The following is a 26,590-nucleotide window of genomic DNA, read 5'->3' on the forward strand; positions in this document are numbered from 1 at the left end:
TGTTTTCTTTGGTGGCTTGCGCCTTTTTCTTGTTTTTTATATTTTTTTGGGGCTTGCGCCTTCTATTTTTCTAAGAGCTGACTTTACCTGATCGTGATGTTGGACCTACGCTTTGGTTACGTGTTTCTTCAGCACTTGGTGTTTTCGAGCTACGAACTATCTACTATTACTTATTTATATTCTTTATCACTTTGCTTTCCCTTTCTCTTTATGTCTCTCTTTATTTACTTTATTTACTTTACTTTATTCAACTATTTGTTGTTTAGGACGTTTGTGCTTCCATCGGTGGAAAGCGTCATACCCTAACATCACTCGCAATATGGGACTTGGGTGGTGCTCTTGGTGAACTCTAATTTAACCCTCGCCTTGTCTGTCATCATTTCGGTGACTCTCACCTGTTGTAGTTCTCTGAACAGGAATCTTTCAGCGACATATTTCGGGACTCTGGCTGCTTCTCTTACGCTGCTGTTGTGAACCGCTTGTATCTTCTTTTTGTGAGTTTTAGTTACTTGTCCCCACGCGAGAGATGCATATGTTAATACCGGTAATATTATGCTGTTTTATTAGTCTTAACCAGTCTGCTCAGCAGAGGTGACAGGACCGCTCCCTGTGGTACCCTAGCCTCCGGGCTTCCGAGCTCGGACAGGACTTGTCCTATTCGAACTCTGAAACTCCGGCCTAAGCACGAGGAGATCAGCCTCGTCATCGCCCCGCTGTGCCCATAACCTCGCATTTTATATAGGGGCGTTTTATATAGGGCATAAGGGGCTCATATTATGAGCCCCTTATGCCATACTCTGTCGAAAGCTTTGCTTATGTCCAGGAATACTGCTCCAGTGTACTGCTTATCGTTGAATCCAGCTGCTATGTACTGAGTTAACCTGAGTACTTGTAGCTCGCTGGAGTACTCTGCTCTGAATTAGAATTGAGCTTCTGGGATTATCTCTAATCTGTTTGTTTCCGCTTGCAGTCTGCTGAGAATAATTCTTTCCACTATCTTGCTGATCGCTGGTAGTAAGATGATTGGCCTGTTCTGCGGGAATGTGTGGTTCTTGTCAGGTTTTGGAATCATATTGACATGGGCCTCTTTCCATCTATTCGGGAATATGTTATATCTTAGTATAGCGTTCACTATGTTTGTAAAATACACTATAGCTCTTATAGGCAAGTACTTTAGGGCTCTATTTGTTATTTCGTCTACACCAGGTGCTTTTCTCGGTGAACTGTTTTTCATATGTTCGTTTATTTATTCCGGTGATGTTGGGGGATGATGTCCTTTGGATCCTCTGGTCTTTCTTCTTGCTCTTCGACTTCTTCCATGAAGTCTACGTCCTCGTCTGGGTGGTAGTTTAACCTGCATTCTCTTTCGAGTGTGGACCTCATCACCTCTGTTTTTTCTTCTATGGTATATACCATGCCTTTTCTCCATGTAATGGGGGGATGGGTTTTCTGTCGCATCTTATCCTTTTCTGGAGCTTCCAAATATTTTTCATGTTTGAGTCTAGTTCTTCCATCTCTTGTACAAAGTTGTCCAATTTTTCGCTGCGGCGTTGTCGAAGAGCCTTTTTGACCTCTCTGTTTAATGTGTTTGCCCAAGTTTTGTCTACTCGGTTTCTTGTTCTTCTGGCTATTGGTTTCGCTCTTTTTTTTTCCCTATCAAGTCTTGTACTTCTTGTGGTATGTCTTTGAACCTTCCTGTGTGGATCTCGACTTCTTCCTCTGTTGTGCTGTTTCTAATTGCTTCTTGGATGATGTTTTCTAGCTCTAGGACTTTTTCTTCTATTTGTTGTGGGTTATTTATAACTGGCACTGTATTTATTTCTTCACTCACTAATCTTTTATAATTTGTCCACTTTATTTTTTTTATTCTTTTCTGCGGGTTTGTTTCTTCCCATGTTCCTAGTTCTAGTAGAATGGAGTTGTGGTCTGTTGTTCGTTCGTTTTGGGTGATTAGTTCTTCTTGCAGTCCTAGTTTTTTTGTCACCACGATGTCGATGTGGGTGGGAAGTCCAATTCCTGGGAAGTGTGTTGGTTCTTCTGGGCCCATTGCCACTGTTTCATCGTTATTTTCTATGTAGCTATTTAGTAGTCGTCCATTTCTGTTCGTAGCTCTATCGTTCCAGTTGGGCGATCTTGCATTTAGGTCTCCTATTATTATTGATGTTTCGGCGATGTTTAGGAACGCATCTAGGTCATCGTTCATTAGTGGGTCTTACGATCTTACGTAGGCAGATGTTATTCTGACTGCACCTTGCCTCATTTTCACTTCTATTGTTGTTGCCTCCATGTTTACCAGTGGTGGAGTCGTGAGTCTTGTGTGTTTAATTCCCTTCTTGACTAGGATGGCCGTTCTTCCTGATCTTCTTGTGAGGTCGTTCGTGTACATCGTACCCAGGGAACTTTAGGTTAAAGTTGTTGGTAAGCTTAGTTTTCTGTATTGCTACGATGTCCATCTCGTATCTGTTGGCGAGTTCATCTATGATGTTCTGGTTTGTTGATATGCCGCCCGGGTTCTAGGAGCCTATCCTCAAGTATCCCCTATCTGCCTGCATTAGTTCTGTGTCTGCCTGGTGCCTAGGATATCTTCTTGGACTACCTAGTCACTATGTTGGTTACCGTTCTGACTAGGTAGTCTTCGTCTTGGGGGATCGCTGTGGTGTTTTGCGTTTGTGTTTGTTGCTTGTTTGATTGCGTGGCTTGGGCGTAGCATACCCCGGTTGCCTGTTGTCTTCTGGGCGTCTGTTGTTGTGGCCTTCGTGGAGATGGTCTTCCCCAGGTTGGGCACCTAGGGCATCCTCTGTAGTTGGCTGGGTGGCTTCAATTGCATTTTGCACATGCCTTTACTTCTCTAGCTCGTTTACACAGCTTTGTAGGGTGATCTTCGCCGCATTTCACACACTTGGGGTCCTTGTGGCATGCGTTCTGGGCATGGTGGTAGCCTTAGCAGTTGAAACACTGCGTTGGTCCTGTTGCTTTGGGTAGGTACCCTACCACGACCTTCATGTGGCACAAATTGGAGATCCGCTTTGCCCTCTCAACGTCCTCATGATCCAGAGCCAGGACGAACATTGGGAGTTGTCTCTTGGGGCCGACTCTGGTAGACTTATTCTTCGCTGCATGACAGATAATCTGATATTATGCTGCCATTTCTTCTTGGATTGCCTTCTCGGTGGTGTTGGTGGGCAATCCTCTTAAAACCACTCTGGGTTTTTTATCTTCGTCGTCTAATGGGAAGGCTATCCATTGTAGCCTCTTATCTGTGTTTTCTGTAGCCTTATATGTCTTCGCGTAGTTCTCTATTATCCTCATCATTTTTCGGTAGTCTTCCGGGCTTTTCGCCTGGATGATAGTTTCCCTTGGTGGCTCCGAACAGCTCTCTCATCAGTTCCTTTTGGTCTGCTAGTTCTTTTAGGAGCTCATCTTTGCCGTTGTTATCTTCGGCACTCGCTTCGTTGGCTGTCCTAGCCCTTTTGGTGGTACCTCTGCCTGCCTCGTCGGGGAATTCTTCCTCCATGGCCTCTACTTCTAGGTTTTCCTTGTCTTTTTTCTTTTCCTCTGATTTCTTTTCCTCTCTTTATTCTCTCTCTTCTTTTTAGACTTTTCCTATTTCTTCTCTCTCCTAGGGAGTTTAAATTCCCCGTCTCTGTTACTTTTGTCATCCCCAGTTGAATAACCGTCAGTTTCATCGGTTTTTAGCTCCTGAAACAGGTTAAGATTCACTTTACGTGAATCTTCATAGGTTGGCGGAGTGGCCATAGAAAGGGGAGGTGATCGAGACCTAGCTCGATCAGTCATCTGGAGGCGCATAGTCCTAATTTTGATGAGCCTTTTTGCAGCCGTCTGGCCCGATGCCAGCACGGTTTTAGAGTCGTCTTCCCTGGAGCTATCGCGGCTGTTCATTAACCCAGACAGAACTGGATTAATGTTCCTCTTGCTGATTCTCGTTCTACTGACCCAGGGGCCGGGGCTGCCCGATGTAGGTTTCTGAAAAACTACACCTTGCAGTGTCGATACCCTAACGGAGGCACAGTAGAAATCCCGTAACGGGCTCACGTCGAGCCCGTTTTGCTTTTTCCGCTAACCAATCTCTAGCTGTGGCGTCTCAGAGAATCCAATAAAAACCAAACTCCCTAAGTTCACCACATCCCGAAGATTAGCCTTTGCCTCTGCTTCTCACCTCAGACAGTAAGAAGCGCCCGACTGCTTGCCACGCTTATATTCGCGGCTGAACTTAGAAGTTCAACAGTCAAAGTCACTCCCAATCCTTCGGCTTCTCTCGGCTGGTTCTCCGCTGCGCTGGAACGTCTGCATCGGCCGGTGGCTGGCACTGGACTGCGTCACTTTTTCTACAGGTGTTTAGTTGATTAGGGTTGACCTTCTGTTATCTTTTTCTTGGTAATGATCATAAGTTCTGTCATCTTTACGTTTAGCAAAGTCGGGATAGCATTTGACCTTGCAATACGAGCTGCCCCAAATTTTATTTTTCTTATCTTTAGGGGGGTCAATAGTAGTATAAATTTAAAATCTCGACTAACTTTGACCGTTGCGTTAAGCGCTGGTTTCCTCATAAGCGGTGCCGATAAACTGAGAGCGTAACGCTGCGATGAATGACGTCATACAAAACTGTACCATGCAAAATAACAGCGGTTGTTTCCAAGGATGCGTTGGAAGCCACCGCTTGCTGAGTTTGCACATTCCATTGCCCCAGTGAAGAACCTTGAATTTTTCACCGTAATCTGACGTTATTCATCGCAGTGCTACGGTCGCAGTTTGTCGGTGCCGCTTTCGAGGAAACCAGCGCTTTAGCGACCATCTTGATTTTAAACGAGAACCGTTTTTGGTCAATATCCGCCATTTTCAGCTTTTCGACAAGAAGTGTAGAAACTAAAACTGTTGAAAATAAGATTTTCTGTAATTTCGTTTATTTTAATTTTTTTCGTACGGTCAATATTTTCCGAGTTATGGGAGAAAATAATGACAGTTAGAGAATAATTATTGATTTATTGAATTATTTCGTTTATTATTAGCTTTACAACCAATTTAAACCCATACAAAAATAAAGAGTACTAAATTTTGTACAATTTTGATCTCTTTAATTTTTTTTGATAAAATCAATATTTACGGTAGTTCGTATGCGTTAAAGTGCGAGCGTAAGACCTGATTGATTTTATAGCAATTGTTTTTGTTTAATATCTCCGCCATTTTTAACTTTTAGACAAAAAGTGTAAGGACAGAATTTGTTGCAATTACAAGTTTAAAAAAAATTGTTTAAATATTAAAATATGTTAGCTGACATGAAACTTAATTATCCACAGACAAATTCAACCAATAAAACCCGCTAGTTAATAAAATTAAGTAAATTTAATGCATAAGTTATTATCTTTTATATCTTTTATGTACTTGGTGTTTCATTGGAAGTTTCAAAAATTGTATAAAATAGAATTCTCTTTATTTTTGTTTATGTACAATTATGTCGTAGTAAAATTAATAATAAATGAGACCTCGTAGGCCGTTCGTATAAATGTCGTAGTAAAATTAATAATGCTTCCCCTCCGCTTCCACTATTTTCCCCCTTATCTCCTTTTCCTAGACGAATGAAAACGAAATGTGATTGCATATATTGTAGAATTCTTTCTGTTTTCTATATTGGTCATCTCTATGCCTTGTAAATTGTGAAAGGCAAAAATTTAGGATGTTAACAAAGAAATGTTCTAATAAGAAAAGTTTCAGATTTAAATTAGTGTACATTATTATTTTTCAAAATCTATTCTGTATGTGGGACTTTCCTATTTTTTTTTAATGAAAAACATAGTTCAACACTTAAAGAACAACTTTTCATGAGTTTGCAGTAGGAGTTTTAAAGTACAAGTCATGACCAACAAAAACATTTTAAGTAGAATAAGTAGATCCAAGGCTAAAGCTAGGTTATTGAACTGTGCAAATCCAAATTATATAACGAAAGTACTTAATAGTTCAATAACTTAGTACTGACCTTGGTTCTACTTGTTACGATAATTGAAACTCGTTATCTCTACAAGGTGATAACTTCTCAAAAAAACGCATTTTAATTGTCAACGACCTGTTATCTACCCATGAATAAGTGATTGATTTTTTTCAATAAAAACCTAAAAAATATCGGCAATTCTATTGTTTTCGGTGATTGGTATCGTAGTATTGACTGACACAGAAAGACTGCTGATTATCTGTTTAACCTAGTTTTTGTTAAGATACCAAATATTTTATAAAGTTATTGCTAGTTAAGGTTTTGATATAAAACAGTAAGTACGTTTTGTTAATCCAAATTATGTAGGATATTATTAAAGTAATAATAAAATTACATAAAACTGTATAATATATGAATTTATACTTTTGAATCTAGTACCTTGGATATAATGGTGTGTGGCAGTCGGTACACCATTACTGCTATACACATTTTCGCCATTCTATTATATTTCTTCCCATTCGTCTTGCTGCATTACAAGTGGTTCCTCTTATTATTAGTAGTTACCAAACTCTTTTGTCCCAAGTCTCTTAGGTAGGGTTCGCCAACTTCTTGAAAATTTCAAGATCTTGTCTTGATCTTGTCTTGACTTCAAGACAAGATCAAGACAACAAATTTTATGTCCTTACCAAGATTTCTTGTCAAGACAATAAGAAATCTTGAAATATCTTGACTAATAATGAAAACTATAAAATGTATTTATTTGTGAAAAAGATAAATAATTATTTTAACATTTACAATAATAAAATAATCTTAACAAAGATTATTTTAACATAACCTAATATATTTTAATTTATTGAACACTTTTTTCTAAAACGATTTACAAAAATGTAAATTAAAAAAAAAGGATTATAGAGAAATTTTAAAGAACCGCTTGGATTGACGTAAAATTTGGCACACACATAGCTAACAAGTCAAAGAAAAAAAGTGATATTGTGCCGATATGTGCTTTTGCCCAGGGGGTGGTTTTCACCCCCTATTGGGGGTGAAAAAATATTCGTCCAAAGTAAGTCAGGAAATGGATAAACTGGCTAATTTTAAGTAACTTTTGTTTTATAGAGTTTTTTCACTAAGTCAATACTTTTCGAGTTATTTGGCAGTGAATATGTTCATTTTTTCAACAAAATAACCACGCTTTTAGACGGTTTTTCGCAAATAACTCAAATAGTAAGTATTTTGTCGAAAAGGCATTCTTAGCAAAAATATAGCCTGTAAAAAACTAAAAACAATGGTGTAAATATCACGTCTCCATACCTAGTAGAAGCAGAGTTATAGCTGATGAAAATTAGGTTCCTATTCGTCAAATTCCAAATGGACTACTTTAACGTGAAATAACCAAAAATGAAGCACATTTCGGGGAAAACTCATTACAGCTTATTTAAAGTGTTTAAAAAATCTTCATTTTTGTTTTATAAAAAAAATTTCTAGCATCAAAAGTAAACAAGTTACGCTCAAAATAAAGTTAGTCCCTTTTTGTTTTGGTAAAAAAATCGAGAAAATCATCCCCTAATTAGTATCTTAAATGAACTTAATCGTTACGTCTTCACAAATTTCTTGACTCGTGTATATATTGTTTATATGATCTGTAAGTTTCATCGGTTGAAAGTCCTTATTATTGAAGGGGCTGTAGTTAAAAGGGGTTGAACGAGTCACTGATTACGAATGTATGCAAATTTAGAAACACCAAATCTTAATCAATTTTTGTCTAACAGAAAAACAAAAAAATACGTGATTTTCAGAAAAGCAATGCTGACTTTTTTTTGTTTTTCGAGATTTTTGGTATATCTAACAATTTTTAAGTTATTTTGAAAAAAAGCATATTTTTCAAAATTAAAATTTTTAAAAATTTTACTTTGAAACCAAATTTTTTCAAAAATAAGCACTTTGAATCAATGAAACTTACAGATCATATAAACACAACATAAGTAAAATAATTTGTGGAGCGGTAACGAAAAACATAAGAAGATCATGCAATATAGAAGACATAAATGGATGGGTGACAAAACGGAAACAGGAGTGGAACGAACACATTAGTAGAATGGCAGAGGATAGGATAGTACGAATAGCACGAGATAAGTCACCAAATGGACGAAGAAGTATTGGCAGACCAAGAAAAAGGTGGTGCGATAACCTAAACAATTTAGGAGGATAATATTGAAGAAGAAACAGGCTTTAAAGCCTACATACAAGAAGGAAGAAGAAGAAGAAGAGCGGTAACGATTAATTTCCTTTTAATTTGCTAATTAGGGGTGGTCTTCCCGATTTTTTTTGGCAAAACAAAAGGGACCAACTTTATTTTGAGCGTAACTTGCTTAAATTTATTGCTAGAAACTTTTTGTAAAAACAGAAATAAATATTTTTTTATACGCTTTAAAAAAGTTATAATGAGTTTTTCCCCAAAAAGTGCTTAATTTTTTGGATATTTCACGTCGAAATATTATATTTGAAATTTGGTGAATATGAATCTATTTTTCATTGGCTATAACTCTGGTTCTAAGAGATTCAGAGAACTAACGCGTACACCATTTTTTTTTACTTTTTTATAGGCTATATTTTTGCTAAGAACGTTTCTTTCGGCAAAATAATTACTTTTTGAGTTATTTGCGAAAAACCGTCTAAAAATGTGGTTATTTTGTTGAAAAATGAACATATTGACTTGCAAATAATTCGAAAAGTGTTGACTTGGCAAAAAAGCTCTATAGAACAAAAGTTATTTAAAATTAGTCAGTTTAGCCATTTCCGGACTTATTTTGGACATATATTTTTTCACCCCCAAAAGGGGGTGAAAGTCACCCCCAGAGCAAAAGCACACATCGGCACAATATCACTTTTTTTCTTTGACATGTAAGCTATACGTACGCCAAATTTCATGTCAATCCAAGCGGTTCTTTAAAATTTAGAGCAAAAAAAGTGAAAGAATGCACTATTAATGATACTTACTTACTAATCCCGTTGAACAGTAAAATGTCAAACTAGATTTTATTTTACATGTCAAATTTAGCACATTTTTAAATAGAAATTGATAAGCCATGAATTAAGACAAATAACACATCGAATGCCCAGCCGATTTTTTGGCTTAGTTATTATTAAAGCTGCTCTTGAAAATAGCCTTTCCCCTGGTACATATGTTGCTGGCGTTCTGAGAAAATCCTTGGCTATTTTCGATAATGACGGGTAGATATTTTCGTGTCTTTTCCAGCAATCAAGTATATTCTCAGAATCTTCTGACTTAGGCTCATTTAAGTATTTTTCAATTTCATACTTCCAAGATTATCGGCACTGTTAAGTTGCATTTGCCCTGAGTTTTTTTTGACAAAGTATTTAATTTGACGTCGATCTAGAGTATATGGCAAGAAAACTAAAGGAGGAATATGAACAGATGGGCTTGGAACTTAATGTGGAAAAACTAAATTTAACCAATACCGAACTAGAGAATAATGAAGGACTCACATGCTGTAGTGAATACATGTACCTGGAAGTAATCTTCGATAGAACAGGAAAGGACGATGAGAAAATAAAGAAAAGAGTAACACAAGCTAGAAGAACAATTGGCTGCCTAAATGAAATACTCTGGAGCTCCGAAATAGGAATAAAGCGGAAATACAATATCTATGAATCACTGATTAAAAGCAGCCTAAATTACGGAGCAGACACTTGGATAATAACCGAGAACAACACAAAAAAAATTAGAAGCTGTAGAAATGGATGTGTTTAGAAGATCGTTAGGTATACACCGCAGGGAAATAGTTAGAAATGAGGAAGTAAGACGACGAATTGTAATAGATGGTTACTTAACATACAACAGACAATGTCCTCTCCAACAGACATTGAGAGGAAACAGTTGATTTGGGTCATGTTCAAAGAATGGAAGACACAAGATTGCACAAAAAGATTATGCAGTGGGTACCACCAAACCGCAAAAAACGAGGAAGACCCAAAAATACATGGAAAGAAGGGGTAACCAAAGCAATGAGTACAAGGGATCTTAGTGATGACCAATGGGATGATAGAAAGACATGGAAGTTAGACATCAGACAACGTTCGATCAAAAAACGTTTTAAAACCGATACATATTTAATTTTACTTAAAGGAGAGTTGAAGTCTAAAGCAGTATCAAATACATATATCATTTTCTACTTTGATCTTATTTTCCAAATAATCAAAATCCTTTTCTATGTCTAAACTTTCGATGTCTTTCGACTTGGTTCAACAATTTTTATAAAATCCTGGACAGCTAAGTTTAGAATATGTGCGAAACATACAAAATGTTTATTTTAAGCGTGCAACTACATATCTGACACAAGACCTGACACCACAAGGACAAAAAGACTGATGAAAACGTGTGAAATGAAAATAGTCCGAGATATCGCAGGAAAATCATTATGGGATAGACAACGTAGCACATACCTCAGGCAAAGCTGTAATATAGAGAATATAAATGACTGGACACTGAAAAGAAAGAAGAATGGTATAGCCATATAAGCAGAATGGGAGAAGGAAGACTAGTAAAGACTAGCACTAGACAGATCACCGAACGGCCGAAGGACTATAGGAAGGCCAAGGAAGAGATGGAGTGACAACCTGAATATCTGATGAGAAGGCATCCGAAGATGGAACAGGCGCGAGCCTATTAAGGAAGGAGGAAGAAGAAGAAGAAGAAGAACTATATATCAATTTTGCTTTCGTCAGGAAACAAATGCAGATCGTTGACTCTCTCCTGTGACAATGGAGGCCGTGTTATTACGCAACGCAATAAAAAGGTCGCCGGTGGATCACCGGACGGGGTAATCAAGAAATTTCAAGATCTTGAAATTTCTTGAGTCAAGACAAGATATAAGATATCAAGAGAACGTCAAGACAAGATTTTTTAAAATTTCTTGATTTTTTCTCAAGACAAGACAAAAAGTTGTTGTCAAGACAAGAATTCTTGTCTTGTCGACCCCTACTTTTAGGTCTTCTCCTATATGTCTTCTTCCAGGCTTTGGCTTCCCATACTCTTCTAACCTGTCGTTGGTCTTCCATATGTTGGGGATGTCCCTACCAACTTAGTTGTTTTTGCTCAATAAATGAGATCAAGGGTTGAATCGTCTAGAATTGTATGTTCTCAAAATGTTCTGATCAGTCATTGACTTTGATTTTTGACCATGGTCACTGGTTCTCCGCACATTGTTGTTCGCTATAAGAAAATTTTCTATAGGTTCTATTCTGTTATGAATAAAATATGATAAAGTCTATCTCACTTTTTGTGGAAGAGTACTATGTGGCTTTTTCATCTTTCTGTCAGTATTTTTTGCCATATTTAATTTATAATGTGATGTATGTGTACATGAATTTGTTGTCCCTCTTTCTTTGTCAGATTCACATGAATGCCATTTAAATTATCATAAGTTGATTTTGTATTTCATAAAATCACTCACTACTATCATCAAAAACCATATTATGACAATTTTCTTTTTTTGCTTGCAATCTACTAAACAAAAATATTCTAATGTTAGTAAACAAACCTCTGTAACGTACTGTTAATCCTTGATTTACGTCTATGACCTGTTTACTTATATCATGGTTCATTATTCTACTACAGCAGATAGGACACATTTTAGAGTGTATGGATGATGTTCACATATTTTTATCCAGACAAATGACAAATTAGAAGCTAAAGTTAAAATATTGAAATTGTAGGTTGCACACAACATCAGCATGGACAACGCCGACATAACAGTAACACATGTGTGTAAATACTTTTGACATGAGATATAAATCGGAAAGAATAACCAAACGCACCAGATATAGTGCAGAATAGGTTTGGGTTGGGCTGCGTTTGGCAAGCTACGGGAAATATTTAAAAATGATATGCCCATATGCCTGAAGAGAAAAGTGTATGAACAGAGCGTACTGACGCAGATAACATACGGATCAAAGACCCTAATATTAACGAAAATAACAGCAGATAATCTAAGAGTGACCCAGACGGCCATGGAGAGAGCCATGCTAGAAATCACAATGAGAGACAGAATACCAAATAATACCATCAGGCAACGAACAAAAATATAGTGGAACATGTAGCAAAAAATAAATTAAGATGGACAGGTCATGTGACAAGAACACCGAACGACAGGTGAACTAGAAGATTATTGGAAAAGCTACCGCCAGCGGACAAATGGCAAGCCAATCTTATCTGACAATATCTACCTGGTATGACCTTCTCAAAACGATATCAAAACAATAACCAAACGCATATTAATAACATCAAAACCTTGTTTTTATTTTCTTAAATTGTGACTTCATGTTATATTGTCACTCCACCTTTCCGTGATCAGCCCACTTCTTGACTACTGCTATCTTGACTACCCAATCATCCGTTATTCTGCATATATATGACTATGCTCTCTTCATGTTCAGTACCCACTCATTTATCTTTGCACCTTACATGCTGTTCTAATTTCGTCACCAATTTTTCTATCCCTCAGTGTGATTTCCGTGATCCTTCTTAGTACATACAGAGTGGGCCAAAGAAAACAGTCCACCTCGATATTTTCCAGTATTTATTAGATTTTAAGGAAATGACGAAATAGGTCGATTTTTGATCTAAGGGAGACACATTTTTACGGTACATACATCTGTCTTTTGTCAATCCCCTCCCGTCCACTTCCCCCACCGCTTATTTTTAAATAGGTAATAGGAGTAGTGTGCTAGCTCATTTGAAAAGTTATTCAATTCTCTATTCACTAGTGTTCACATTGACATAATTAATTTTTACAGGGTGTACAAGAACAAATATTTTAATTAAATATATTGAAACAAAAAGAAGAATGTATGTAATTTATTTAATTCAAAATACATTATACTGCTGTCACAAAACAGAAGAAATGGTTTTTGATAAATAAACATTGTTTTTGGCTTAATTTTAATGTTCAAGCTGCCACCCATCTGCCTCTTGGTAGATTGAATATTGAATAGCGAAAAACAATATTTATTTGTCAAATAAATATTTTTCTCTGTTTTCTATCAGTAGTAGAATGTATTTTGCGTTAAATAAATTGCATACATTCTTCTTTTTGTGTCAATTAATTTAATTCAAAATGTTTTTTTTGGACACCCTGTATAAATAATTATGTTAATGTTAAGAGTACTGAATAGAAAATTGAATAACCTTTCAAATGAGGTAGCACACGACCCCTATTCACTATTTAAAAATAAGGGGTGGGGGAAATGGAAGGGAGGGGGTTGACAAATGACAGTTGTATGTACCGTAGAAATGTGTCCACCTTAGATCAAAAATCGACATGTTTCTTCATTTGCTTAAAATCTAATAAATATGTACTGCCAAATATCGAGGTGGACTGTTTCTTTGGCCCACTATGTATAATATAATAACATATAAACTAATATCTTAAATCGAAAATCAAATAAAGGAAATATCACTATTACCACTATTTTTTCTGGAGTCATTGTCACTACTTTTAAAATTATTGTTCTGGAGCTATTTCCGTGTGGCATCTTATCCAATTTACTATATTATTTGTTATCTGGGAAAAAGCCAAAATTTTTAAATTACAGTGGAACCCCGATAAGTCGACCTCGGACAATCCGGAAGTTCGGCTAACGCGGACCGATTTTCATCAGGCAAAACAAACATTTTTGCACTTTGACTGAGTTTTTTGCCAAGAAATAAACACTACTGTTACTGTATACAACAGTACGTAATTTATAAATATGTACTGTGCATAAAATATATATTATACAGGGTGTTTCATTAATAATTGTCCATATAGCAACTGGAGAAACTTTAGCAAAAAATACGAAAATTTAACCTAAAACGCTTACATATAATGTGGTTCGTTACTGAGTTACAGGGTGTTTTATCTAAAAATTTAAAAACTATTTTTGTTCAGCATTTTAAAACTATTTGACGTATCCTTTTCATACTTAGCAGAAAGTGCGACTACTATACACTCTACTAAATTATGATAAACAAACGTTTATAGCTACTACCAGAGACGTACGACAGGGGATAATGATTGGTTGACCCTTCTCAAATTCTACGCCACTGGAGGAATTACTATTTTAGTTCCATTTTTGGATTCTCCAATACTTTCTACGTACATAATATACTCTTCATTGGTAACGATAAAGTCATTAGTTTTCGAGATATTTGAAGTTAAATATGAAACGGCACATTTATTTTGATATTAATTTACGATATGATTCATATGATTAAAATTTAAAAATTATTTGTACCAGTACTTTAAAACTATTTGGCGTATCCTTATTATACTTGGCAGAAAGTGTAGACACTGTACGTACACTGTACACCCTACTAAATTAAGATAAACACACGTTTCTAGCTACTACCAGAGGCGTACGACAGGGGATACTGGCTGGTTGACCCTTCCCAATTTCTACGCCCCTGACGAAATTGCTATTTTAGTGTAATTTTTTTATTTTCCAATATTTTTTATCTAAATAATATACTCTTCATTCGTAATGATAAAATTATTCGTTTTCGAGATATTTGAAATTAAAAATGAAGCGACACAATACATTAATCAAAATAACCGTGTCGTTTCATTTTTAACTTCAAATACCTCGAAAATTAATGACTTTATCGTTACGAATGAAGGGTATATTATTTTCATAAAAAGTATTGGAGAATGCAAAAATTGAACTAAAATAGCAATTCCGCCAGTGGCGTAGAATTTGGAAAGGGTCAACCATTCACTTTCTCCCGTCGTACGCCTCTGGTTATAGCCAGAACCGTTTGTTTAACATAATTTAGTAGTTTGTACAGTACCTATACTTGCCAAGTATGAAGTGGATACGTTGAATAGTTTTAAAATTCTGAGCAAAAATAATTTTTAAATTTTTAGATAAAACACCCTGTAACTCAGTAAGGAACCACATTTTATTTAAGTGTTTTAGGTTGAATCTTCGTATTTTGTGCTAAGGTTTCTCCAGTTACTATATGGGCAATTATTAATGAAACACCCTGTATATTTCATGATTTTGCAATTATTATGTGTATTTGTTTATTATTTATATGAATTTTATTAATCTTTACCATATTCTCCGGCTAACCCGGATTTTCGATAACCCGGATCGGCCGGGGTCCCGAAATAAGTCGGATTAATCCGACTTATCGAGATTCCACTGTACTATGAAAGGAATCTGTCGACTGGCAACTTGATGTAGAGCTTATAAATGTCGTGCATCGATGGCGGATAAAAATTGTATGGTAAACACAGAAATCAAATAATTTTTTTGGGGAGTGTTTCTCTTCCTTTATGTCTATTTCACAAGTATTTCTTTTTAATTTTATTATTGTTAAAGCCCATTAGTGATTGATTTCGATTGGTCTGGAACTAAATATAAGCATGTATTGAAAATAAATACAGAGAAGTAAAAAATTTTGGAATAAATTCATTTTTTTGAGAACAGGCCACTTTGAAGAAAAGTCCCGAGACAAGAAGAAGAATTTATTATGTAATTTTATTAACTCAGAAACATTTTACTATTGATGTGATAAATAAATATTGCTTCTCTCTTAAATTACATGTTCAGTCTACCAAGAGGCATGTGCATGGCTGTGTGACATTTAATTTAAGCTAAAAGAAATGTTTATAAACATTTTTTCATATCTAACAACAAAACACTGAAAACATTTGTTTTCTATACTTCCACCTTTATTATAACTAAGTGGCTACAGCTGTTTCGGCAGAGTGCCTTTCTCAAGTGATTTAGTTTACTATGTGTTTGCATTTTAAAGACTTTAACTGAAGAGGTTGAGGAGTGGGGAGCTGTTTGTCTCTAGTTGGTCAGTCAGAATTATATCTGTGTTTTTCAGTTTATTGATTTTCATAGATTTTTATAAAGATAGCTTTTTATAAAGAAGACCTTTATTTTGAATATGAAGAATTTGAAACTGTTCAAAAAGAATGAATAGGTATGATCTAGAATCTAGAAAGTGAAGTGCGTATGTAGAAGTGTCTGTTTTCCTATTGTTGAAAGCCCATTTGTGTTCTGCTATCCGTTTGTCATAGGTTCTGCCAGTTTGTCCGATGTAAATTTTCGGACAGTCACCAGAAGATAGTTTGTAAATACCACTCTGTACGTCTTCTAAAGTTACAAGGATTTTCGGCACTAAATGAATACAATTAGGGAACTTCGGGATTTTTGGGGCCGCTCAATACGGATACTCCATCAGAACCAACCTCTGGTGACCACCACAGTCACTGCTAGGATACATCTTCTGGAGTTTGGATGGTTTTAGGTACTAAATTGATCCAGCCTGGAGTGCAGCTGTGGAAATACAGGCATACTACAAGAGACTCTTGGTACGCGCGGACAGAACTAGTCTGCTGCAGGTGGCAAGTGCTTACAGGACTGTGTCTGCTGTTGCCTCGTGGGTGATCACCGGCTGTGTCCCCTTATTATATGTGTTGTTGGCGAGAGAGATAGAGAGAGAGAGAGAGAGAGAGAGAGAGAGAGAGAGAGAGAGAGAGAGAGAGAGAGAGGAGAGAGAGAGAGAGAGAGAGAAAGAGAGATAGAGAGAGAGATAGAGAGATAGAGAGAGAGAGAGACAGAGAGAGAGAGAGAGAGCGAGAGCAAGAGAGAGAGAAATAGGGAAGTACAAGGAGAGAACTTTAGAAGCGAGGATCTATTGAGATGTGGCAGGCTGAGTGGGATGTAATGGAGCATGTGGCACAGTGGACGAAGTCACTGATACCGAATCTGCGGAACTGGGTGGACTGCGGACACAAGCGCCTAGAGTATTATCTGATGCAACTGCTCAGATTCTAGCTACTTGCACAGATTCTAAAAGACCGAATCGGGCAATTGCCTGTATTGTAGGGCTTCGGACACTGTGTCACATATCCTTTTGGAGTGTGTCACATGGACAAGGGAAAGGAGTGAGCTAAAGAGAGTGTCTGTGGTGAAAGCCACTGCGCATCCGCTAGGAAAAATATTCCAATTCGGATTTTTTGCACAATCTTATTCAAAAAGAACTCCTTTTTACAAATTTGCAAATTGCCAGGACCGAAACGTGGTCAAAAATTTTTTAAACGTTTTTTTTTTGTTTTTTTCCTAAAATTATTTTTTTTGTATGGAAAAAAGTTTTTTTAGGTTTTTTGGATCATTCCAAACAGAAAAGGTCTTTAGTTACTTTTCTCGAAAAATGATAGTTTTTGACATATAAGCGATTAAAAATTGAAAAATTGCGAAATCGGCCATTTATAACCCTCAAAAACTATGTGAAAAACTGAAAATTTGAATGTTGCCAAGATAGGCAGATATTCTTTAAACATCGATTGATGAAATCCCGAAGAGTTTTTTGTAATAAAATATTCAAAACTCCTTTGTTTTTTAATTGCTAATCAAGCGTGCGCGACACTATTTTCCACCGACAGTATGGTGCAAATAAAAGGAATAAATTCGTTATTTCGTAAACCGGCAACTTTAAGGAAAAATCACGAAACAGGTCGATTTTTATTTTTAAGCTATGATATTGTGGCGTATATGGTATACTAGTGACGTCATCCATCTGGACGTGATGACGTAATCATTTGAAAGGTTCTTCAATTCTCTATTCAGTAATATAAACATTTACATAATTATTTATACAGGGTGTCGAAAAAATTTTTATTAAATTAAATTATTTGACAAAAAAAGAAATAGAAGGACACCCTGTATAAATAATTATGTAAATGTTTACATTACTGAATAGAGAATTGAAGAACCTTTCAAATGAGCTACCACACGACCCCTATTCTCTTTTAAAAAAATCATCGATTACGTCATCACGCCCAGACGGATGACGTCACTAGTATACCATATATGCCACAATATCATAACTTAAAAATAAAAATCGACCTGTTTCGGGATTTTTCCTTAAAGTCGCCGGTTTACGAAATAACGAATTTATTCCTTTTATTTGCACCATACTGTCGGTTGAAAATTAGTGTCGCGCACGCTTGATTACCAATTAAAAAACAAAGGAGTTTTGAATATTGTATTGCAAAAAACTCTTCGGAATTTCATCAAACGATGTTTAAAGAATATCTGCCTGCCTTGGCAACATTAAAATTTTCAGTTTTTCACATAGTTTTTGAGGGTTAAAAATGGCCGATTTCTCAATTTTTCAATTTTTAATCGCTTATATGTCAAAAACTCATTTTCAAAGAATCATTTTTCGAGAAAAGTCACCAAAGACCTTTTGTGTTTGGAATGATCGAAAAAACCTAAAAAAACTTTTTTCCATGCAAAAAAAATAATTTTAGGAAAAAAACAAAAAAAAACGTTTAAAAATTTTTTGACCACCTTTTGGTCCTGGCAACATGCAAATTTGTTAAAAGGAGTCCTTCTTGAGTAAGATTGTGCAAAAAATCCGAGTTAGAATATTTTTCCTAGCGGATGCGCAGTGGCTTTCTGGACTAGTAAGTCAAATACTTGTACTGTTGTTGATTTTTCCTTTAATTTCCCCCGTTTATTTAGAAAATGATAATGGTTTTTTCGGTATAGCATGCTGGATCTATTACATTAATTGGTAAAATTTAAATTACTTCAAACATAATGATAAATATTTCAGCATAAATTTAAATACTTTTACAAAAATCTTAATTGACTCCTTATCTCTAATGATATTAATATGTTAATTACTGCTTTAAAATATTTCGGTAGTTATCGAGTAAAATATTTAATAGGTACAGCCGTTTAAAACAGATTATCGTAAAATTTGTGAAGTTTTATTTACTTGTTTTGTTCTTTGTTTAAGTAAGTATTATTATTACAGAGCCTGATATAACATTATCAATTTACCACATGAGACAACCTAGTATAACACATTGTTTCCGATACTTTTGCAAGAAATATTTTTTTTGTTCCTATATTCCTATGACAATTAATCTAATCTTACTGATCTGTCAACCTAATCTACCTCATATGACTGTCACAGGTCAGTCATCTCTCTCTGCCAGGCCAAAATGGTTGGGTGATACACCTATACTCTGACAAAAGTTTTATGTTTGTGTAACGTTTATGTGGCCGTTTCTTCTGTTTTTTTGCTGTTTGGGGTTACACGGTCGGCAAGTACAACAAAAGTATACATGACTGCACATTTTAATGCAGATTCACATTTTTAAGATGCTCACGCATATGTCTCAACGAAGTGATACTTTATACTAATTCTAACGTGCTATGTACTAAGAGTAGTATAAGTCATAAAAACGATTTTATCTACTCAATGTTATATTATGTATAAGTTTTTAGTTTGTGAAAACTGTCATTATAGATAGCAGTGCGTGAAACATTTAAAGTGTGCGTGAAGTAACAATGTATTTTAAATGGGATTTACTTTTTCGCACTGTTTTTTGGCACACTTTCATAACGTCTGATCCAAAATGATTGTCACCATAGGTGGCTCTGAACGACAGAGATAGCTATACAGTGCATGTCTTATTCTTAATTCAGATATACTTTCCAGTTTACCCCACCTTTGCAGGGTACGTCAACTTAACAAGAAAAGTTAGGTTATGTGGAGATGTTGGTTATGGACATACACAGCATTTTGTTTGGTTTTATTTATTATTGTTACTTATAATTTTGTTAATTCTTTTTATTTTTGATTATAGTTTTGTGATAAAGGTTTTGATAATCAAATATCCTTAACTTTCGCGTTGTCATGGTGATGACATGTGGGCAATATATTACTACAAACGTTTTGACAGTTTTGTGGTTTAAAAGAAGTTAGAATTTTTAAATGTCAAAGTTCTAAAAATTGTAGAATAGAAATGAATTCCAGGGACGAAGAGTTACAGTTTCTTTATTTGTTTATCGTAGATAAAATATTGTATGAAACTGTGCGTGATGTACTTTGCGCAAACTTACGCGATGTATAGCGTGTATATATGAACATCGCGTGCGTTCGCAAAAAGCATACTTCACGAACTGTTTCATAAATAACTATTTCGGGATTCTTCTATATTTTGAATTATATAATTAATAAGGTATTACCAAAGTAGAAATAAAAGTAAAGTAGTTAATTACTAATTTATGAATCATGTTTCATCACCATTTTGATATTTAGTTGTAATAGTTATTTAATCAGTGGTAAAAAAGACTTTGAAAAGTCCTAATGAAAAATTTTCATTTTTGGCTTATACTTTTAATACATAGCACGATAGAATTGACCATTAGCTCGGATGATGACATTTATGTCGAAAGCGCTCAGCTAAGTAAATAAATTATTTACACACTTTATTTGATATACTATTTTTTCACTTCCTTCATTTATTCAAGTGTGTACAAACTTATCAGTCTTTCAACTAATATAATAATTCTTCTGATTTTTGCGTTTTATTTACTTTGGAAAGACACTTTTGATGAAGCTGTATTATAATACAGGCTGTACACCGCATCATTCGGTAGACAGCAAGCTGCAGCAGAAATATGTCGGGATGTCGGTAAACCGCATACTGTATATTAGCACCAATAATTTTTATATTATGTAGCGTATTAGTATAGTATAGTTGATCCAAAAGACGGCATAACCCAGACATCCAAAGTGAAAGTTATCCTTCAAAACCAAATTGTTCTATATGGTCCACACAATGTCCAGAAAAAAGTCACACCATTTTGAGCGTCGGGTTTGGGGGGAGAGGGGGGAGAAATCGGTAAATTCGTAGTTAAGTTTTTCGCCAATATTTCTAAAACTATGCGGTTTAGAATGAACAACCTTCTATACAAAATTGTTCTATATTAAATTTGAAATAAAAAAGTCCCTATGCACAATCTTTCTAAAATGAATGGTTCCAAAAGTTACGGAGGTAGTATAGTATAACTGGTCCAAAAAAAGACCTAACCAAAACATCCAAAGTAAAAGTTTTCCTCCAACACCAAAATGTTCTATATGGTCCACATATTGTTCAGTAAAAGGTTACACCATTTTGGGCGTTCGGTTTGGGAGGGAGATTGGAGAGAAGCCCGTAAATTAGTAGTTTTTTTACGTTTTTCGTCAATATTTCTAAAACTATGCGTAAGCGTAAACAATGTTATACCCAAAAAATTCTACATAAAATTTAAAACAAAATATATTCTATACATAATTGTTATAAAATCAACGGTTCCAGAGTTACAGAGGGTGAAAGTCGAAGTTTTCGATACTTTTTATATTTTTTGGGCAATATTTATGATATAACTATACCAAAAACCCAGACATCCAAAGTGAAAGTTATCCTCCAACACCAAATTGTGCTATATGGTCCACATAATGTTCAGAAAAAAGTCACACCATTTTGAACGTCGGGTTGGGGGGGGGGAGAGGGGAGAGAAATCGGTAAATATAAAAAGTATCGAAAACCCCCACTTTTCACCCTCCGTAACTCTGGAACCGATGATTTTATAACAATTATGTATCGAACCTTTTTTGTTTTAAATTTTATGTAGAATATTTTTCTGTAAAACATTCCTTACGCTAAAGCATAGTTTTAGAAATATTGACGAAAGACTTAAAAAAACTACTAATTTACCGACTTCTCCCCCATCTCCCCCCCAAACCGGCTGATCAAAATCGTGTAACTTTTTACTGAACAATATGTGGACCATATAGAACAATTTGGTGTTGAAGGAAAACTTTTACTTTGGATGTCTGGGTTAGACCTTTTTTTGGACCAATTATACTATACTACCTCCGTAACTTTGGAACCGTTCATTTTAGAAAGGTTATGCATAGGGCCTTTTTGATTTCAAATTTAATGTAGAACAATTTTGTTTAGAAGGTTGTTCATGCTAAACCGCTTAGTTTTAGAAATATTGACGAAAAACATAAAAAACTACGAATTTGCAGATTTCTTCCCCCTCTCCCCCCCAAACCCGACACTCAAAATGGTGTGACTTTTTTCTGAACATTATGTAGACCATATAGAACAATTTGGTGTTGGAGGATAACTTTCACTTTGGATGTCTGGGTTTGGGTCTAACTATACCATACTATATTTAGTCACATTTAATTTAATTTTTTAGGTATGGAGCTTTTTACGATTGCTTATTTAGTTATATCTCTGATTTGTGGGAAAGTTAATGCCAAGATCGATTCCGAAATTGTTCAAAATTTAAATATGGCGTCTGGAAATATTAAAATATCAGCTGAATGCAAAAATAGTTTAGGCGTTTATTTAAGCAGATTGAATGAGAGTACCAACCGAGAGGAAGATATTTGGGCTTTGCAAAGTAAGTTATGCCGTTAAATAAAAAAAAACTACCAGTTTAACAACATGGTATTTTGGGGATGGGATATCTAGGCGCCGCCGTTTGGGCGCCAAGCCAAGTGGACGTCAGCCGTTTCGGCGTCGGCCATTTCGACGTCCGAATTAATTAATAACGTTCTTCTCCTAAACGGCGATGCCCAGATGTCCTAGATCCTGTTATTTTGTATTATGTTAACTAAAGTAGAAACAGATAAAGAATATCGAGAGAAAAATAACAAAAGAGGGGGAACTATACCAATTAATATTATATAAACCATCGAAAACACCTACTTTCATAATCGAATACAGGCAAAGGTAAATGGAAAACTAACGCAGTTAATACCAGTACAAAGCGGAGTTAGACAGGGTGACTCGTTAAACCCACTGCTCTGTAATATAATATTGAACAAAATGATAGAAGCAGTACGTAAAGGTCATGGTTACAGAATGGGGAACAAAGAAATCCAAATATTATGTTATGCAGACGACGCCGCATTAATCGCCGAGACAGAAGACGATCTCCAAAGCTTAACACACATCTTCAATACAACAGCCAAGAAATATAATATGATAATATCAGCAGAAAAAACCAAATGTATGACAACATATAAATACCCACTACGATGTAAAACCGAAATTGATAATTGGAGAATAATAAAGCAGGAAGCAAAGTTTAGATATCTTGGAATAGATATAACCAGTTACGGAGATATTGAAGAGGAGGTACGAAAACAAAGCTTAAAAGCAAGTAAAGCGGCGGGATCTCTTGATGACACAATATGGAAGAACAAACACCTAAGACAAGACACAAAACAGGAATCTATAAAACAACACACAGACACTTATGGCGAATACTAAAAGAAGTAGGCGTACCCCAACACCTTATTTCGCTTATAACTGAACTATACGAACACACTACTGGATCAGATAAAGTACTTGACACACTTTCAAACGAATTTCACCCAGAACGGGGTGTCAGACAGGGATGTATACTATCTCCACAATTATTCAATATATATGGAGAGCATATTATGAGAAGAGCACTTGAAGGATGGGAAAAAGGCATCTCAATAAATGGTCATAAAATAAACAACCTATGTTTCGCAGATGACACAGCCCTTCTTGCAAATAGTCAAGCAGAGCTGATTGATCTTATAAGACTGGTTGAAAACGAAAGTCAAATATTTGGTCTGCAATTAAACATATCAAACACAAAGATCATGATAGTGGATAGACTACATAACAATCATCCACACATAACCACAATTTATCGGTTTGAGGTTGTGAGCTCATATTCTGGGATCATTAATCACAAACACAGGGTCACTACAGGAAGAAATAAAACGTAGATGTGATCTAACAAAAGTCGCCACAGCAAAAATGACCACAATATGGAAGGACTGTCAAATTTCAATAGCGTTAAAGATGAGGTTGATTCAACTGCTTAATATTCCCAATACTGACCTACGGATGTGAATCTTGGACCCTGAGAAATTCAGAAAGAAGAAAGATACACGCCACTGAAATGTTCTGTTGGAGACGAAAGCTACGAATTAATTGGACCGACCATAGAACAAATACTTCAATTTTAAGAGAGCTAAAAGTTAGCCAACGACTCTCCAGTAACGTCCATCTCCAACAATTAAAATACTTTGGACATGTTATGAGAGCAAACACAGAAAACATGGAAAGGCTCATTATACAAGGAAAGGTGGAAGGCCGAAGATCACGAGTAAGATCCCCAACAAGATGGATCGATCAAATTACAGGAATATGCAAAAGACCTATGTATGAATTAAAAGAAATGACCAGAGACAGAGATCTTTGGAGACGGACAATACACGACATCACGTCGACCACTACACTCCCTCTGGGGGGTCAGGATTGAAGAGAGAGATAAAACAACAATTAGACCTATATTGACGTACACGGCGGAGACAAGACATGGCACATCTAAAACGAGACGACTACTAGAAAAAACAGAGATGAAAATACTCCGACGAATATCAGGGAAAAGTCTGTTGGACAGGGAGAGAAGCGAAAACATAAGAAGATCATGCGATGTAGAAGACATAAATGGATGGGTGACAAAACGGAAACAGGAGTGGAACGAACACAGTAGAATGGCAAAGAATAGGGCACGAATAGCACGAGATAAGTCACCAAATGGACGAAGAAGTATTGGCAGACCAAGAAAAAGATATTGCGGTAACAATTTAGGAGGCTAATATTGGAGAAGAAACAGGATTTAAAGCCTACATACAAGAAGGAAGAAGAAGAAGAAGTAAAAAATACAGGTATTGTACAAATCCAGACATACATAATTTTGTAAAATAGTTACCAATTTAAGGCGTACTGCTATTCCAAGAAAGAAACAAAAAAGAACAGAAAAGAACATGATAAACTAAATGGAAATAAACATAAAAAAACGAGAATATAATAAAGAATATAAAACTAAAAAATAATAACAAAAACAGTTAAAAGACGACAGAGAACTCGACAGATGGCAGAACAGTGTTACACTAGTATGGGTTCCAGGTCACCGGGGATATACGACAATGAAAGAGATGTTGCTCGAGCCAGATGGGGATCAGCTACAAAATACTTTAGTTCACAGCCGTTTGTGGGAGTGCCAAAAATCATAGTCCGCTTTAGGTTATAACGAGTTCGTTGCGTTGTTGCTCCAGGTAACTAAATCAGTCGAAGAAAAGTGTTCGCTTTTTAAGACATTTTTATTTAGAGTCAAAACATACAAAAGATAATATAATTAGCCTTAATTACTCATTAATTTCGTTAATAAAATATATTTAAAACAAAAGATGAGAAGTTATTGGTTTAAAGACCACTCGTACGAAATCAATCAAATAAAATAGAGAATGTGGAGAAATCCCCTTACGAATAATTCACACATCCACCATTTTGGGTTGGGAAAATTTTTTGAATAGAATTAAAGATCCAAACACTAGTTCTTAGAAATGTGTTTCGCCCTCTTCAACCTCTCTGGGCTCATCAGTAAAGATGAGAGGTTGAATATCTTTAGACACATTCCAGTCAAAAACAACATTCGAGACCAAGACATAGCAGAAGCGTAGATCTACGCCAAATCTGAAAATGACAGTCTCAAGTTTTAATTCCCTAATTACTTAAAGTAAAACATATGTTTAAAACAAAAGATGAGAAGTTATTGGTTTAACGACCACTCGTACGAAATCAATCAAATAAAATAGAGAATGTGGAGAAATCCCCTTACGAATAATTCACACATCCACCATTTTGGGTTGGGAAAATTTTTTGAATAGAATTGATGATCCAAACACTAGGTCTTAGAAATGTGTTTCGCCCTCTTCAACCTCTCTGGGCTCATCAGTAAAGATGAGAGGTTGAATATCTTTAGACACATTCCAGTCAAAAACAACATTCGAGACCAAGACATAGCAGAAGCGTAGATCTACGCCAAATCTGAAAATGACAGTCTCAAGTTTTAATTCCCTAATTACTTAAAGTAAAACATATGTTTAAAACAAAAGATGAGAAGTTATTGGTTTAACGACCACTCGTACGAAATCAATCAAATAAAATAGAGAATGTGCAGAAATCCCCTTACGAATAATTCACACATCCACCATTTTGGGTTGGGAAAATTTTTTGAATAGAATTAAAGATCCAAACACTAGTTCTTAGAAATGTGTTTCGCCCTCTTCAACCTCTCTGGGCTCATCAGTAAAGATGAGAGGTTGAATATCTTTAGACACATTCCAGTCAAAAACAACATTCGAGACCAAGACATAGCAGAAGCGTAGATCTACGCTAAATCTGAAAATGACAGTCTCATGTTTTAATTCCCTAATTACTTAAAGTAAAACATATGTTTAAAACAAAAGATGAGAAGTTATTGGTTTAACGACCACTCGTACGAAATCAATCAAATAAAATAGAGAATGTGGAGAAATCCCCTTACGAATAATTCACACATCCACCATTTTGGGTTGGGAAAATTTTTTGAATAGAATTAATGATCCAAACAGTAGTTCTTAGAAATGTGTTTCGGCCTCTTCTAAGAACTAGTGTTTGGATCTTTAATTCTATTCAAAAAATTTTCCCAACCCAAAATGGTGGATGTGTGAATTATTCGTAAGGGGATTTCTCCACATTCTCTATTTTATTTGAATAAAATATATTTATAATCTACGCATCATGCTTTCTGTTAGGGCCGATGTGACGATATTTTGTACGTGAATGAATAATTTTGACAATCGCGTGAAATGGAAATTGCTTTTATTAATACGACATGAATGTATAAGGAAAGGGAAGAAAGGGAATCCCGCTCAGCTCGCCAGATGAAAATACATAT

General features: G+C 35.6%; 1 protein-coding gene across 3 annotated transcripts in view; it reads left to right on the plus strand.

Annotated features, from left to right (window-relative positions):
- The first annotated feature begins 6,165 nt into the window (after window positions 1–6,165).
- Window positions 6,166–26,590, plus strand: part of LOC114339893 (nose resistant to fluoxetine protein 6-like) — a 123,646-nt gene continuing 103,221 nt past the window's right edge. The window contains exons 1-2 of one of the 3 annotated variants that reach the window (XM_050645511.1): window positions 6,166–6,278; window positions 22,016–22,222. In XM_050645511.1, the coding sequence (XP_050501468.1) occupies window positions 22,018–22,222 (205 nt within the window). In that variant the 5' untranslated portion in view covers window positions 6,166–6,278; window positions 22,016–22,017. Of the gene's footprint in view, window positions 6,279–18,661; window positions 18,770–22,015; window positions 22,223–26,590 lie in introns of those variants that run through there. The other 2 variants (XM_050645514.1, XM_050645513.1) reach the window with 2 other exon arrangements.

The sequence above is a fragment of the Diabrotica virgifera genome, chromosome 3 (genome assembly GCF_917563875.1).
Source record: "Diabrotica virgifera virgifera chromosome 3, PGI_DIABVI_V3a".
Classification (NCBI taxonomy): domain Eukaryota; kingdom Metazoa; phylum Arthropoda; class Insecta; order Coleoptera; family Chrysomelidae; genus Diabrotica; species Diabrotica virgifera.